Below are 16,806 nucleotides of genomic sequence, written 5' to 3' on the forward strand. Positions count from 1 at the left end.
GGAAATCACTATATGGGAGTATGAGGTCGTCTCGTTTCCACCCAGCACCGTTCCCAAAAATAATCTCGCGCCGTTCCCGACAACCCTTATCCTCGAAGTTTTGCGTTTTTGTTTTTGTTTATTTTTTTTTTTTTTCGGTTCCGAAAAAGAACGGCGCCGTCTGCGTTCGCGTGAGAACAGACTCGAAGACGCAGAACGTAGGGGAAATTTGCTTTTGTTTTCTTAATATGTATATATATACTTCAGATCGTTCAATGTCACTCGTATCACATAATAATAATAATTACATATATATAGAGATTATATATATATGTTGGCCATGCAATACGCTACTGTACATATAATAGAGACTTGAATTATATAAGGCCCGGCGGCGTTTTATTGAGAAATTTGTCTCTTCCTCAACGATTTAACGGCGCACCGTCTATCATCCCCCCTCTTTTTGCTTTATAATCTCTCTTTCGCTATCTGTTCCTCTTGCAATCACATTCTACTAGCGTCCGCTTTATTATCATTTTTTTTTCCTACGTGATTCTCTTCCTTCTTCCTTCTCGCTCGTTTCCGGTGATCTCGATCGTGAGTGTGCGAGTGTGTCGGTGTATTTTGGTTTGTACGTGCGTGGAGTTCGAACCTAGTGTGTCGCGATGTCCCCGGATTAGCGACAACGACGTCGGCGGGCTCTTGAAACGCGTTCATCCGTTTTGCCGATTTATTTCGACGACCTTGATAAGTGCTGTTTAATAATTATATATTTTTTGAACCGAGTTGAAATATAACGGTCGTCATAATTGTCGCACAATTGAGGAATTTGTTCAGACGAACAAACTCTGGAAAAAATAGAATTTGTACCTTGTTTCTTTTCAATTTCAACCCTCTTACTACCACTTCGTGGATTTTCAATCAAAGTATTCGTGTAGAAATTAATTTTAATTATCAGTCTGTGGGGTGAGATTGTAGCTGGTGTTGTCTTTTTATGGAGAACATATTTTGTTGTTTGAAGTTTGACGAGTGTGAGAAAGAGGGTGGAAAAAGTGAGACAGGGGTTGCGATTGAATTCGTTCGAAATATATCGGCAATTTTAACCCACAATCTTCCATTTTGTTTTCGGCTGAACTGTTCATTTCAACCCTCTACAAGCAGCCTCTACACTATCGATAATAATCAAGATTTTGGTGAATGATCAACCCCTAATATTAGTATTAAGTCGACGAGGATGGTACTCCGTTTATATTATCTTAAATTGAACAACAAATTACAACAAATTGTTTACCGTCAATGAATAATATTTGGAAGCTATGAGAAAAAATATTGGAGTACAGTAGACACATGTAAATAATTTATATATCTCCACAGGGGATGAATACCCCTAGAAAAACATCGATCTTGTAAACAAAAAGAAAATAATCCTACCGAAAAGATTATTTACATCGTTAGAAATAGTCAACTGACATGTTCAACTAAATAGTCGAAGAAACAATGCGTTTTAAAAATTGTAAAAAATTTGTACGTGATTAGGGGGTTGAAAATTCGGCAGATACACTCGCAGGGGGTGAGAAATTGGCTGCGAATAGAGTGAGGAAAGACGAAAGGCGAGGCTTCCTTACAGAATGGAAGACACAGGGGTGGGAAAAAGCCACCCCCTGCCTACGTGGCTTTCCAAAAGGGTGGCTCGCGCGTTGAAGTGCCAGTCGAGAGGGTGACTCGTGTCATCAGCGAGACCGGCGCACAATACGTCGGCTTAAATTCACCGAAACCGTGCTGGCGAGGCTACGAAATCGTGAAAGGGGCAGTTTCCACCCTCCAAAGAAAACTTGCAACTTGCCACCCCTCTCGGTGACTCGCGGGAATTTTTGAAATAATTCCGAGCCCTGCATGGGCGTCGACTCGCGATTCAGGACTTTCCTTCGTCAGTTATTTACAGGAAACTCTAGCTTTTAATTTATCAACTTTCGAAAACGAAATTTTGAATGCCCCGATTTTCCGAAGTTCGAGCTTCCAACAAATTGATCCGAATTTTGTCTGAACTTTAAGAAAAACACTCGAATTTTTCGAGCCCCGAATATTTGAATTTTTGATAGTCTAAGAATTTTTGGAAGCTCCACCGTTTGAATTTTCCAAAGCCTGAATCTTTGAAATCTGTTGGAAGTCTGAATTTTGGAGAACTCGAACTTCGGTTTGTGTGGATTTGAATGTTGCCCAGAGTATGAAAATTTGAATCTTTAAAGGCTCCGTGAACGTTTAAATATCTAAGCTCCTGCAAATTTGAAAATTTGAACTTTTGAAGGTCCGAACATTTACACCTCTAAATATTTAAATATCTAAGCTTCTAAAAGTTTCAGGATTTGAATGTTTGAAGTCTAGAACATTTGAATGTTTAAAAGTTCGAAAGCTGGAATCCTCGGAAGCTTAAAGATCACATGACTTTTTAAAACTTGAACGTGATCAATTGTTGAATATTCGGATTTCGAAAATGTAGAAGCGTTTCAACATTTCGTTTCGGGAACCGTCTAATTCCGTGCCGTTTCCTCCGTCCGACATTTTCGCCGGCGCTTTTTTTTCCCCCGGCTCTTCTTGCATTTATATTTTGTATTTTTCAGTGACAGGTTCGAATTCGATTTATCGAGGCCAATTTTGGGGGGTGTTCCGCGTGTGCGTTTCGAGGAAAACAGGGGAGAGTCCTGACACCGACGGTCGAGCTGCCCGCCGACCCTCTCGCGTCCAAATCCGGTTAATCCGCCTGTCCAATTTGTCGAGTGTAATTTTATTAGCCGATTGGCAGCTGGTTTCGAATTTAGAGTGTGGCTACTTGATAGTGATTTCGGTACCCCGGAGTAAGTAGAACCGACGGCTCCACGGCTCGCGATTGTCCTTTGACTTTCGCGCGTGAAAATCTGCATGAGACAATGCATCACTGGGCTCAAAAATACTCAACCATTCACTTACTACCAAAAAAGAAAATTGGAACCAGAAACACTGACCGGAAAAATTAAAATTATATTTGCGACACCCCTCCTACCACGCAAATTGTGATCAAATAAAATTAGATCAATAAAAATCACTGCAATATGCAGAAAAATGTCTAAATATACGTATCCCACAACATCACCGCAAGATAAAATCATTGAAACGAGAGTATACCGAAGGAACGAGAACTTTAAGTAGTACAAGCCAGTCATTTGTCAGACGTACACACCCAATTTCAGAGTGATGGCTAAGGAAAGAATTATTGTCAACAAAAGTGATTACTAACAGTCTGCAGAAGCTACTGGTCAACCATGATCTTGCTATATAGGAAGTACAATCATCGACTTTAAAAATAAAAATTACAAGCTTTACAATTACATTATAAAAAATATTAAAATGACATAGATAACTGTAATAGACAGAAAAATGTCTGAACATGTACATCCAACAATCTTCTGCCAAAATAAAATAATTTGGAAGAGAACATACTGAGGGAAAGACAGTTCTAAGTAGTACATGTCAGCCGTGGGAAAGGCGTGGGCTTTAATTCAAGAATAATTATTTCCCCGTTGTTCGCAAATGAGTTGTTACGAACACAAACGACGTCTGATAGTCTGAAACCATTCGGTAGACGACGGCTGTTCGATTTCCTTTCGGTAAATAATTTCGTTTCAATTATTTCGCCGTCCGGGAGGAGTGTTCCTCGATTTTTAAAGCAATTGTTTCGTGGTAAAGGAGGTTCGTAGAATCTCGGGCCGGCGAATTTGTTTTTCGAGGGCCCGGTGTATGCGCCAGTGATACATTGTTGCCCGTTTTCTGGGTCATTGGCGTGGCATGTAGTTTTTCGCGTGTGAGAGTCGCGTTAGCTGTTCGCGATGGTCGATCGTTCGTCCCTCGACTTGGAGGTAATATTCGAAGCCAATTAGAATAGACGAGGCCTCGTCGATCCGGTCGCTTCTGCGATTCAACCGTGCATCCACCGTTCGAGCATCCTCCCCGGAAACTCTTCGAGGACTCACGCGTGCTCCGCCGCGTTACTCGAGTTTAGTATCGATCGGGATTATACCTGCGCGACCAACAAATACCATCGAATATCCCCCACCGATCGCCCCGGGTCCGAAGACAATGAACTCGGCGATTTTCAACAATTCTTTTTCAACCTGTTCTGCTCTTGAAACAAACCTTATGGAAAACAAGTCTTTCCTACCTGTTATATTATTTTAAGTGAATGGTATTTTTTAAAGAATTTTCCAGAATTTTTCTAATATATTTCACTATTGGATATAGAAAGCAAATTTTCTCTATTTTACATTATGTCGAAGACGTGACACTTTTGTATTTATAAAGGAATTTTTTAACACGTTTCACTCTGGGTAAAGCCACCCCTTATACAGCAAATTCCTTTTGTTTCAAACCGTGTCAAATGGAAAGTAATTTAGTTACACTGGCAGGAAAGACCACTGATCTTGACAAATTAATATTGGAAAAGTTTAAGCAGGTTAATTGAAATATTGCAATCTAAAAACCACCGTTTTAATTGTATTTCTACTGCGAAAAATTTATACACAAGGTTAGCTAAAGCACTTTAGCTTGGAAACCATCCTCTCTGCATAAAGTAACTGTACAGTATAAATTTCTAAACAACTATTGACAACAACGAGAAGATTCTTTCGTTTCCATCTCGAGAATTTCAAAAACTATCCCTATTTTGAAGTACATTTTGTAGGTTCGATTTCCTTCTCGGATTTTTCAAGGCACGAAATTTTAATGTCTCACTGTGAATTTTCCAAGTAAATGATTTTTATTTGTTGTTGAAAGGGGTGATTTGATTCATAGGATCGTCGTGCGATCACCGATCGATACGAAACGAATTTCGGGGAAAAGTTCGAGCATGGCGCAGCGAAAGAGAATCGTGTGAAACAGGAAACGGCTCGAGGAGTCAGGGAGATTCTGTGTGTCCTCTATTTTGGTCGCAACCGTTTCGGGGTCAAGGCCGGGACATTTTAACGCCGCGAGATCGATTGATCGTGGGGCTGAAATGGCCTCCTCCCATGACTCCGTCCACCATCCCCGAACCAAATTTCTCTCCGGTACAATTTAAATCCCGAAAGCGAAGTCTCCGGCTGCGAACTCGAGCCCGATTCGCTGAACTTTGCCCTCTGGAAATCTGTACTCGATTTCCTAAACAATCTCAACGTTTCCACGCGTGTCCTGGATGGTTAGGATCGCTTTCCAAATGGGACTCGAACAGATTCAGAACCCTTTCGGTGGAAAATAAAAAAGTGCCTGCCAGTCCCATTTCCGGTTCAAAATTCTACTGTTGCATTTTATCGTTTCTCTATTAGTTCCAAGTTTAGATAAAAAAAAACGCGAGTAATGGATTCGGATTTATCAGCGATCGACTAATTAAAATGGAACAGAGTATTTAATCGAATTGACGTTATTTTTCAGTGAATTCTAATTCCAGTTCAACAATGGGAACTCTTGCAGTCAATCTCTTTAATTTAAGGAGTCGGAGAAGATCTTACTTTTTAATTCATGTGCTCACTGAATCTTTCAAGATATCTCGGATTAAAAACTCGTATGCGAATCGAATACTATTTATTTCGAACTGTACGAAACGAAGAATAATTCAGTTACCGTGACAGCGAGTCTGTTCAACATGATAAATTAATATTAAGAGAGTTTAAGTAGGTTAGTTGAAACATTTTAAAAACCACCTCGTTCTCGTGAAACAAGTCCACCGCATACTTAATTGTACTTCTGCCGTGAAAAATTGATATGCGCAGATAGCCGAAGCACTTTGGCTTGGAAAGTACGTCTTGCACGGAGTCTGCACGAAGCCGATTGTCTGCTTTAATCTCGTCCATTGTGCAACTTAAGTATCCAGAAATTGGACTGAAAATTGGTCAGAATGAAACCGAATTTGAACAGGATATTACGGAAAAGACAACGGAGTTAAATGAAATTTTGAAAACGCATTGAGCAGGGCAGAATTAAATAGAATTCACGTACTAAAGAGAAGACAACAGAGTTCATTTTGGCTACTAATTCAACAACACAATTTGGTCAGAAAAATTCAGGATTAAATGCAACAGGATTTCTGAAAATCCAGGACGCTCGTGGCAAGATTCCAAGGACGATCGGGCTATAGTTAGGAACTGTTGTTCCCTGTTTCACACCGATTTTCGAGCAGTTCGTGTCCGAAAAGAGCCGCAGAACCGTCGTGTCTCGTTCACCCCCAACCCACCCCGGTTCCCTGGTTAGATTTTCTTTGTCGGTGCGCGTCGTCTCCTCCCTTCTCTTGGTTTCTGTGTGTGCGTGTGCAACGGGTACAGTTGTCTCGGTCTGTGGCTCGTGGCGTTCGATCTTCTCTTCTCTGTTCTATCGCCTCGACAAACCGCGGCTCCGAGCGGCTTCTCAATAAAATGCCTCCGTACGTGTCACTTGTCAGGCTTTTGTGCCTTCTTGTTTTCTCTTGTTCGCTTTCGCGAGACATACATACATGAGAATGGGTCGGTCGTGTGTGCTTCTCTTTTCTTCCTTCGCCTCTCTTGTTCAGTAGCGGAACGTGTCCTGTGTGTGGCCGTCTGTCGGTGTATCGTCGCGCGCAGGGCGTTCCGCGGGCAACAATTTCGAAAAGCAACGCCGCCGGCCGATTCTGCGTTCAAAACCGCGTCGAAAACGTGTTACGACGTTTCCGTCCATCTCGCTCCGTTTTCGAGAAAATCGTGCTCGAAGTCGCTGAGAACCTTCGTCTGACCATTCGTTGACTTTTCTACTTGCGCGAGCATTTTATATTTTTCTAATAATATTTATACCTCGAAGGGATCGGATATGGGTTTACAGATGTTCTGGCAGTCTTGGAGCGATTATGGCAACCGCGGTGGCGTAATTTTATTCGCAAGTAGAAACGGTCGGACACGGTCAGACACGATCGGACGTCTCGCGTCATCCGTGGCGACTTCAAAATTAATTATCTCGGAAACGAAGCGCGCTAGGGGAAAACTTCGCAGCACCTTCTCGCTCCGTTTTTGCTCAAAGAATCATGTCAGAGCATAATTTCGGCTCGCCCTGCGCACCTGCGTGTGTGAGACTGTCTTTTGTTCGTGTTGTCTGATCGCTGTTCTCTCTCTCCAATCTAAAGCTTACGTTCAAAGAAGCGGCAGCAAAAATACGATGTACAGACACGTGTATACTGTATGTACGTGTGTGTGTGTGTATGTGTGTGTGTGTACGGTTGTTCGAGACTATAGTACGGTCTTCGTGTGTACGTGTCACATGTACGGAGATGATAAATAATATTACGGTTCATACAGGTACAGCGAACGTGCATGGAATTGTAACTGTACTTTGTTTCTGTTCTGCGTGTCGGTCTGCCTTTCTCTTCTCGTTTAATTGTCCTGTGTGGTCTGTGTGTAGGTGGGCTCGTACATGTGTGCGTGTGTTATTGTCTTCGGAGGTTCGCGAAATCGGGGAAACGAAAAGTCGGCTAACGGGCACACGCTGCAGTCGTTCGAAAAAGAAAAAATTGTTTTCTCTTTTTTCCGTACGCGCGCGCACGCGCGCGTTTCTTTTCGCTTTTCCCGCATTGTTCTCGCGACAGCGCGGTTCCCTGCCGGATCCTTCACCCCGCTCATGCTTCTCTTTTTCGACTGTTTAACTGGAATTCGTTTTCAGAAGGACCCGGCGTCGTCGTGGCAACGAAAAAGGACCGAAGAATCGATCTACTGGCTCTCGATAATCGAGCGAAACCGAAGGAACCTGGACCTTCGTGCGAAAACTCGGTGACTATGGATTTTGGAAGTTACTCGATTATTATAGCAATCAGTCAGGAAGACGTGGAAATATATAGTTTGTGTTTTAGCGCGTTTCGGATTCACCGAACAATGGTGTTGTCCAGTTTTTGCATCCAGGTCTTCGGTTTTCAAGTGATCGAACTTAAAATTCGCGTTCAACGCTGAATCTACCGTTGACAATTCAAGTATCGACTTCAGATTTTGTGTTTGACTGTTGTTGGAATTGGAAACTAAATTTTGTGATTCGTAGAAGGTGGCATGTGCCAATCGAAAAAGGGAAAATCTAGGACAGAATCATTTTTCAATCACCGAAAACTCTGTCGAACTTGAAAGATATTCATTCTGCAGCACAACAATTGTCGAATTGTCAGGGGCGTTTAACAAACTCCAAAAATATCGACGAAAATTGTTAAAAAGAAAAAACTAGAAACTGGAGTAAAATAATTTCCCGGTTGCCAAAAAGTTCGAACGTCAAAAATGTTTCGAGAAGTGCCCGAATTATTTGTCTGAGAACCGGGAAAAAATGTTCGACCTTCCAACGCCACGAAAAGAAAAAATCCAACTCGAAAAAGGGAGTTGTCTCCAGCAAATAAAAACGAAAAAAACTCTGTAAGAACTTCAAAGGTTTGCAAAAATCGTGAATGCAGATTGAATCGAAATGAAAACAACCCTCACAGTTCGACAGAACCGGAAACAGAATCGTCATTAATTTCCCGACGACAGGAGAGTCTCCGAACGAAAAAAGTAGAAGTGGGAAAAATAGAGAATAAATAAAAAATGGAAAAAGGAAAACAAAATGTTGCATCGAAGCGTCGATTTCGCGGGATATCGAGGCGGCGACGCTCGAGAGTTCTCGGCTGATCGAGGACAAGGTTGTCGAGGCGTCGCGGCGCGCCGGAACGGAGATGTCCTGTGACCGAGGCCTGCAATCGCAGGACATCCGTGGCTTCGGGCGCGCGCGGCCGCCGTGATCCTTGCCGGCGAGAGATCGAGAATCGATCCCGATCGATCACCGCGAGATGCCCGAGCGGGGCAGGCTCGCGGGGCTGGTCTCGAGCGAGCGAGCGACGCGCAGCGTACGTCTGCGCCCTGCTCGCAAATCCGAGAGCCAGCCCCGTTTCCAAACCCTTTTGTTCGCGCCGGTGAAACAAAAAGGAGAAGAAGAAAAAAAAAAAGATGGTCGATTCTACAGTGAAATTAGGCGAGCAAAACTGGGAAATCGACGCTGCCGACGGCGAAATCAACGGAAACCTCGCGAAACCAGGGGAAAACGACGACGAACCGCGCTGCGAATCGGTCCTCGCGATTTCGAACTCGTCTCAACGAAAGTCTGAAGGACTTCTGAAGCACGTCTGAAGGATTAGCTGTGTAAACCGTCGTCTCGAGCATGATTTCGGACGTTACCTCCGCCCTTTTTCGTTTTTCCTCCGGCTCTACCCCCGCAGTTTCTCGTGGCTCCTCCCCGGAACTTCGCTCTCGTGCAGATCTCGCGTACCAAACGCGAATCAATTAACGAGGTTTCTGATCTAGAGACATTTTTCCACTCAAAGTTTCTTTCAACTATTCTAAGCAGAGTCTCTTTCATCCGGTGGATAGAACATTTTTCATCGACGAAGCTTCTTTCAATCACACCTGGTGTCCCGTCATAGAATCTACAGATACCGGTAATCGCTTCTGAGAATTATCGCTTAAAAATATAGAATAATATTTTCCTCCTACCTACCTTCCTCTGTTAAACAATTTAGACAGAAGCTACTTTACATCTCGAAAAAATATAATTCCACATTCAATAGCGATTTCTCCACGAAATTACCAGCTTCTGCTGAATTCACGGGACACCCGGTATACAAATTGCCTTGTCCCCACGTTAATACTCGAAGAATTTACCTCGTCGGCCAATTTTCGCAGATGCTAAAACATTTGTTATTTTACGAGGAATTTTACATATTTTATTGAATTAGCGATTATACTATTTGTCACGGAAAGCTAGAGACGTCTCTGCAACAGAAGAACACCAGTAAAAATATATATGTCACGATCGATCATGTCGAAGATTAGCCGGGGAGAGACGGTCGGTGCTCGAATTCGGGACGCTGCTGTCGAACGGTGTATAATAATTTCACGGGTACAACGAGGGCTCTTCAGGGTCCGTCGAAGGGACAAGAAACTCTCGCGAGAGCTGCACGAAGCCGGGATTAAAGGGTCGAACGGGATGCGCAATCGATATCGCGGCTCGAGCAGCGACTGCATGGTTCTTTCCATGGGACAAAACGAAAGAGGAAGAGCACGCGGCGCGGGTTAAACGGTCGGCAAGGAAAAAAAAAGGAACCAGCGAAAGCCTAAGCTTCTGGCGGCGATTCGAACGGAAACAACTCGTGAAAGGCCGATCGAAGCTTCGCCGAATTTTCTCGATCGATAGCGTACGACCCGGAAACTGAAGAGAAACGTCGCGAGTCGGCGCGATCGTCACGCGAAAATCGGCTGGGTGGATCGAAAATGAGAAAATTGGAGATGCAACAGATTTATTTGTGCTCATAAATTGTATCAGGTCGGTGCAAAAGTTCGTGCCGGATTGAAACACAATAATAAATCGGGCACGAACTATTACACGGCCCAGATTTGGTGCACGTTTCTGAGTTCGCAAAATGGACGTCCACTTCGCATTTCGGAAATCAAATTACTGAGGTTACAGATCGAAATTCGAAGTAGGAGTTGTGCGAAACAAAATTTGGACCGGGAGAGATTGTCCCAGACTAAAATTTTACAGTGACATTAAAGAATATCGGTATTATAGTCGTCAGAATACGAACATCCTTCCATTCACTGTGAAATTCGTCCGCCATCTTGCTCCAACCAGCCGCAGCGCCATCTAGTCGACAGCGCTGCGTGTCTCGAACATATTTTCCAATTACAAAAGTGATTAATATGAGATATATAAATGTTCAAATTCTCGATCCACGATCCAGTGATTTTCGTTAGATCCAGCGTCGATCGTTAACGAATGATCGAAGGTATACCGAGGCTTGTATCTTGCGGTGTATGATTTTGTAATGTATGTAGGTGTCTAGTGTAATACACAGCTGTTTTGTATAAATAAATAAATATATATATATATATTGTTTTTCTTTTTTCGATCTTGCAATATATAGTGAGAATATACATATATATATATATATTTATGGATATATATATAAAGGCAAGGTCAAAGGTCAACGTACGTCTCGATCCATTACAACAACGTCATATAATATAATGTATAGATATATATATCTGGTTGAGAAGATGTGTAGTTATCATAGGTGGAATTAGTTACGAAACACCGAAACTGAGAGACTCACAAGCAGGAAGAGGAGGGTGTTTTCCTTCGTTTAGAGTTGACCGATCTCACGTTAACATTGCGCATCTGGTAGTCTGCAATGCAAAACACACTTTGGTAGGGTCAGGGACGGACGACGGCCTTTCGAGGTGACGAGAAACGAAAAGCAACGTTTTGTTTTTGTTCATATATATTTTTCGGTCTACATCGTGTTTACTTGGTCTTTTGCTTTTCCGTTTGTTTGTTTGTTTGTTTTTTTTTTGCGACTGTTATTTAACCTCTACGTTTCCGTACATAGATAGATATATATATATATTTTTGCGAATATCTTCGGCACACGAGCATACGGTTTTTTTTTATTCCCGTTGTTTTCGTTTCGAGTTCTCTTTATTTTCAAATGTTTTCCGGTGTTTGTTATTTTTGGTTTCGTCGCCAGATGGTCGGCTGTCCACGCGTATCTCTCTCTCTCTCTCTGTTTCTCTCCTGCTCTCTGCGTCGATCGATCATTTTGTCTCTATCTCTCACGCTGTCGTATCTCTGTCTCTTAGGTGTGACAGGGGCGGTTCGCGCTGCTACAGCCCCCCCTATACCCCTACGAAAACGATTGTTCTGTCTCTTTTCCGTCTCGGAAAAACCCCTCGGACGAGTTCGCACCCCCGTCGTCGCAAGCCGTCGTCTTGTGTCTCGCCGTGGTCGGCGGGGGTGGGATCTACCCCCTTTCCGGAAAGAAAATTTCACCAAATCCCGAACTCGCCAATTTTCTAAACTCAGTCTAATCTAGCTGTTAGATCATTCTAGCCCCTCCTCTCGATACTCTGCTGGTCGTTTAAGCCTAACGAGACTACGTTCAGCGGGGTAGATCGTCCCAAGGGGGTAGTTTGCGACCCCCACCCCCGCGAACCTCTCGAATTTTTGGGAATGCCGACGGTGACGAGCGGAGGACTCGCCCTGATATTCCTCGACGATGGAAAACTCGTCCAACCACTGCGAGGATAAACATGATCGATCGGATTTCGATCGTCATGGAATATCGTCGACGGGGACGGGGACCCTCGTTCGTACACTGGCACATGTCTCGAAAGCTGTCGTCTGGCTGGAACCTGCTGCGGGACGTTTCTCTCGCGATTATTCGCATCGATCATCGTGATCTATGGATCTGTGAATGACTCGGCCGACACCGAGAAAAGCGCGCCGGTTCATACTGTTCGTAATTATCCTAGTCGCCTTTACCAAACTTCCTAATCACTGTTCTTTAACTTCGCTAGGCTCTGGAGTCATTTTCAGTATTTTTTAATCTTGAACTCGTCATGTTCGTTGTCGCTGGACTGCGGATGTTTAAACGTTTAAATGTTTGAGCATCGTTTACAGGAAATTGAATTGAAATTTCTTTCTTCTGCTAATAATTTTAATTAACCTTCTAATGTTTTCACTGTGTCGTGTCTGACCTACTCGTTTTTGCCATGAACGCCTAAAATCCGCTGTCTGGGTATCACCTGGTAAAAATTGTTCACTTTCTTCTTGATTTGACGAGCTATTTAATATTATTATCTCACGATATTAGTATACAATCGTAGTTACGGTGATCGCAGCGAAATTCTTGTCACGTCGATTTTGTTTGTCTGACGTTCCTCCTTGAATATTCATAATTGAAAAGTTACTCGGTTGGAAGGTGAAACTGGAAGCGACAGACAGATAATAATGACTAATGGCCAATTGCGAATTGTTTGTTTGATAACCTAGTCGAGGAGTTGATTCATTTAACCGTTCAAAGATCGCCGAGGAATGTTAATGAACATTGAGTCTTTCTCTCGGTGCCTGCAGTATTAAAACCAGTATAATTTCAAATAGAGAGTGTTCCACTCTTCTAGACTGTGAAACAATTTCTGGGAGCTTCTGTAGCCAATCAAAACTGAATTCGAAATTATCGTGTGAAGAATTGATTAATTGCGTAGATATGATTAGTCGGTAAAAATAGATCTGATTACAACAATTTTTCCAGAAGAGCTGTCGAAATTTCACGAATTCTCCTCCAGAGCCCAGAGTCAGCTTCGAACACTGACGGCTGCTAACTTTTCTCGGTAGTCCGCGCGACAATGACTCTCGCAATGACTCTCGCAATGACGGCTAAACGTGTCCAGGATCCCCGTTCTCCCGAGAGACTCGACAGTCGACCGGCAGAGGGAAACCGGAAGTGGGGGCACCCGGAGCACGACGATCACCATATTTGAACCGATTGATCGTTTTATTACTTTTTTGTTTTGTTTTTGCTTTCTCTCGTTTTGTCCATCTGTTTCGTCTGTACTCTTTTTATATTTTTTTTACTTTTGATTCACTCTTTTCGGTTCCGTTCTCTCTCCAGTCCCAATCTTACGACAGGGTGCCGACTACTGAACAGAAGGTCCACTCTAAATTCGAAACGAAACGGACGGGGTGAGTTGGCGCGGGCAAAAGGACAGACGAGGGAGACTCTCGTGATTTTTTTTATTTTTTCTCTCTCTCTCTCTCTCTCTCTCTCTCTCTTGTACTCTTTGCTCGTCCGTGTCTCTATGCGCGTGCAGACGCGCGCACCTTTCGGATTTGTACTTCCGGCTCCTTTTCTCTGCCCTCACTCTCTGTTTTGACTGTTTTTTTTTTTTCGTTTTTCTTTTTTGATTTTGGTTCTCGCCAGTAGAGGAACTCTCCCCTCGAAAAGAACGGAGGGGTTGCGAACGCGGTCTCGAACGTCGGAAAGAAAATAGGCCCGAGATCGAGAACAGACGATCCACAGGCAAGATCTAAACCCGCGTTCGCTTTCCCCCGTCGATCCGCGATCCTCGCTGCCGCCGGGAGCCGATCCAGCACTCACTTCCGGCGGAAGTCCGGCGGAACCTCGGCGGAACCCGGAACTTCTCCCGAGGTACGTGTGAACTTTCAACATTTTTCTCCGCCCTTGTACTCTGGACTTTCGAACTCGAATTTTTCTGGAAAATAGCTTGGATATTTAGTGGTACGCACAAAAATTTTCGGAAGCGTCCGTGCACGGGTAACGATTTTCAAAATTGTCGAAGACGTCCAGGCACCGGGCTGCCGAATTTCTGCTGCGTGAGGCGTCGCTTTTGCCATTTCTATGATTTTTACACCGTTATACTAATCGTTCATGGTCGAGATATTTTTTTTTTTGCGAGACAGCTTGAACATTCAGTTGTATGCACAAAAATTTTCAGAAGCATCCATGCGTTGGTAATGGTTTTAAAAATTGTCCAAGACGCACAGGCTCTAGGCTGTCGAATTTTTCCGGTTCTTTTTCTGAATTTTTTTTCACGACCTTGTACTCTTCTATTCAGGTTCGAAATTTTTTGGCGGGGCAGCTCGAATATTGAACTAAGGGCGCAAAATTTTTCAAAAATCTCCATGCATTTAGTTTTTAGAAATTGTCAAATCAAGTTCCCAAAGAGTCGATAATTTCAATCGGGTGATAACACTTTCTCCGCCATCTCTGAACATTAACGAAATTACTTTAGGGTTATTTGACCGTATCACCAGGATATTCTCAGTGCCCGTAACATCGCAGCTTGTGCAACAAGAATAAAACGGTGCTACGATTTTATATTATGCCTCGTTGCTATAAACGCGCGGAGAGAAGGCAAAGGCTCTCGCAGTATGGAAAAATGTCTCCGAGCCAATAATAGTCGTTCATAAAATCAGAACGAAGGTTACAAGACTCTTTAACATTTAGCTTGATCGTAGCCGCCATTTCCATCGGCTCTGAACAGCTCTATAAACCGATGATGGAATCGGTATTCCACAGCTATAGGACAATCTCTAATACCATTAAAAAAGCACACGCAAGATAATAATAATTTTTTCATATTTCATCCGAATTTCCGTGTTGGCGCCGAGGTTCCGGATACCTGAAAAGAAGATTAGTTCCTGCAAGGGGACAAAGAGGCATATCGTTATCGTTATCGTTATCGTGTCGCTCGGATCGTGAAACGTTCGAAATTTCGTGTTCTACAATCAAATCCGTCTCGAAACCGGGAAAAAGGGCGAAAGGGAACCGCGGGGGCTGCTCCACGTCACTCGCACGCATGTAATTTCCTCAATCGTATCCGATTTTCAAACGTATTTAACGAGGTAGAATATAACAAATCTAAAACGCGAGGTATTCAATTTAACTTTCAAGCCCCGCCCACATCCCATCGGAGCCGGCTACCGCCAAGATAAAATAATTATCCGCGATGTATCTTGCGTTTTCAGACGGTACCGATTTTTTGAAATCGGAGATCCTACGCCTGTGAAACTCCGCTGAATATCGGCTCGTTTCATTTGTTATTTTCATATTTCATTTATTACTCGCGGTTCCCCGGGAAAATGCGAGAACCGACGGAAATGATTTCATCTGCCCGGAGGATTAATTTGGACGTGATTCTGGCCGCCAATGAAAAGAGAATCGTCAGAAAAATTTGAGACTGCAAACACTGCCTATCTGATTTCTTATAATTATGAAAAATTCAAGAAGCGCCGGTTTATTCGCTTCATAATACGTGGAATTATTGGCTTCAAATTTCAGGTCTTCTATATTTATTTCGGGATTGTTTAGAAAAATTCGAGAAGCAACGGAAATCATGTATTCGCGTCATAATTTTAATTTAAAAATTTTCTGGTCGCCAAATTGTCGATCGAAATTTAGAAAATTTAAACACAGTGAACAGTACTGCCTTCTGTATTAGATTCGTTTAGAAATCTTCAGAAACGAAAATTAATAACATTATTAACTCGAGATTTGAATGTATTGGCCATTGTGTAAAATAGTAAATGACACGAAAGGTAAAATTAATTCCTGACACGTTGACAATATTTAAAATAATATTGATACTGCGTCAATTTTACAGGGTGTGTGTACATTAAAATATACAGTAATAAAATATTTCGATTCATTATTGCTGATGCATTGGCTCAACGTGTTAATTTAGGGGGTTGAACAGACTCCGCAACGATCCTCGAGAGGATAAAAAGCATCCCCTAACTGAGATAACATTGAAATCTTTTAGGAACGTGGACATACGTCTTCAATTTTGCTAATTGACAATTTTCAAGATTGTATCCGAGAAAAACAAGTTCCACCCATTATCGAGCACAACTTAGCCTACAAATTAGATACGGAGCAGAAAGGGTGCCATTACGCCTAAACTATTTACCCCTTTCATAAACTACCCCTATCTACGTCCCACGAGCTTCTCGAATTTCGTTGATAATAAATTTCATCTATTAAGGACAATTCACTGTACAGGTCAGTATTTTCAAACTCAACCCTTAACGGACCAATGCCGCGTATATGGCGGCAATAATAAAAAAAAAAAATAAATATAAATATTTTCCTTTCTATACTTGATATAAAAATGTTGAGTCCACAGTATGAAAAATAGCTTGGACCTGGTGGGAAGTAAACTTCCAATACTTCCGGCCCGTTAATGGTTAACCCTTTGCACTCGAAGCCATTTGAAAACGAAACATTTCTTCCGACCTAGAATATTTAAAATGTCCAAATGTCTATATTTAAAACAATAAAACGGTGCAATTTACTCATACAGTACTGAAGTGTTTAGTCATTTATTAAATACAAACAAATTTAATATCTCGAATATTGATACAGGAATTTTTAGTGGCCCCTTCCAGTCGCCATTCGTGTGCAAAGGGTTAATTTCCGCGAATCCCATGAGAAGCTACGTAACAAAGACCCTAACCTTC

The 16,806-nt window shown here is 42.6% G+C and overlaps 1 protein-coding gene across 4 annotated transcripts in view; it reads right to left on the bottom strand.

The window, feature by feature from the left end:
- Nucleotides 1–16,806, bottom strand: part of LOC143356739 (uncharacterized) — a 131,992-nt gene that overhangs the window by 33,907 nt on the left and 81,279 nt on the right. For 2 of the 4 annotated variants that reach the window (XM_076792665.1, XM_076792664.1), the window contains one exon: nucleotides 11,102–11,174. The exons of the other annotated variants lie outside the window; for them this stretch is intronic. In XM_076792665.1, coding sequence (XP_076648780.1) covers nucleotides 11,102–11,174 — 73 coding nt within the window. The remainder of the gene's footprint in view (nucleotides 1–11,101; nucleotides 11,175–16,806) is intronic. 4 annotated transcript variants of the gene reach the window in all.

This window comes from Halictus rubicundus, chromosome 8, assembly GCF_050948215.1.
Source record: "Halictus rubicundus isolate RS-2024b chromosome 8, iyHalRubi1_principal, whole genome shotgun sequence".
NCBI lineage: Eukaryota > Metazoa > Arthropoda > Insecta > Hymenoptera > Halictidae > Halictus > Halictus rubicundus.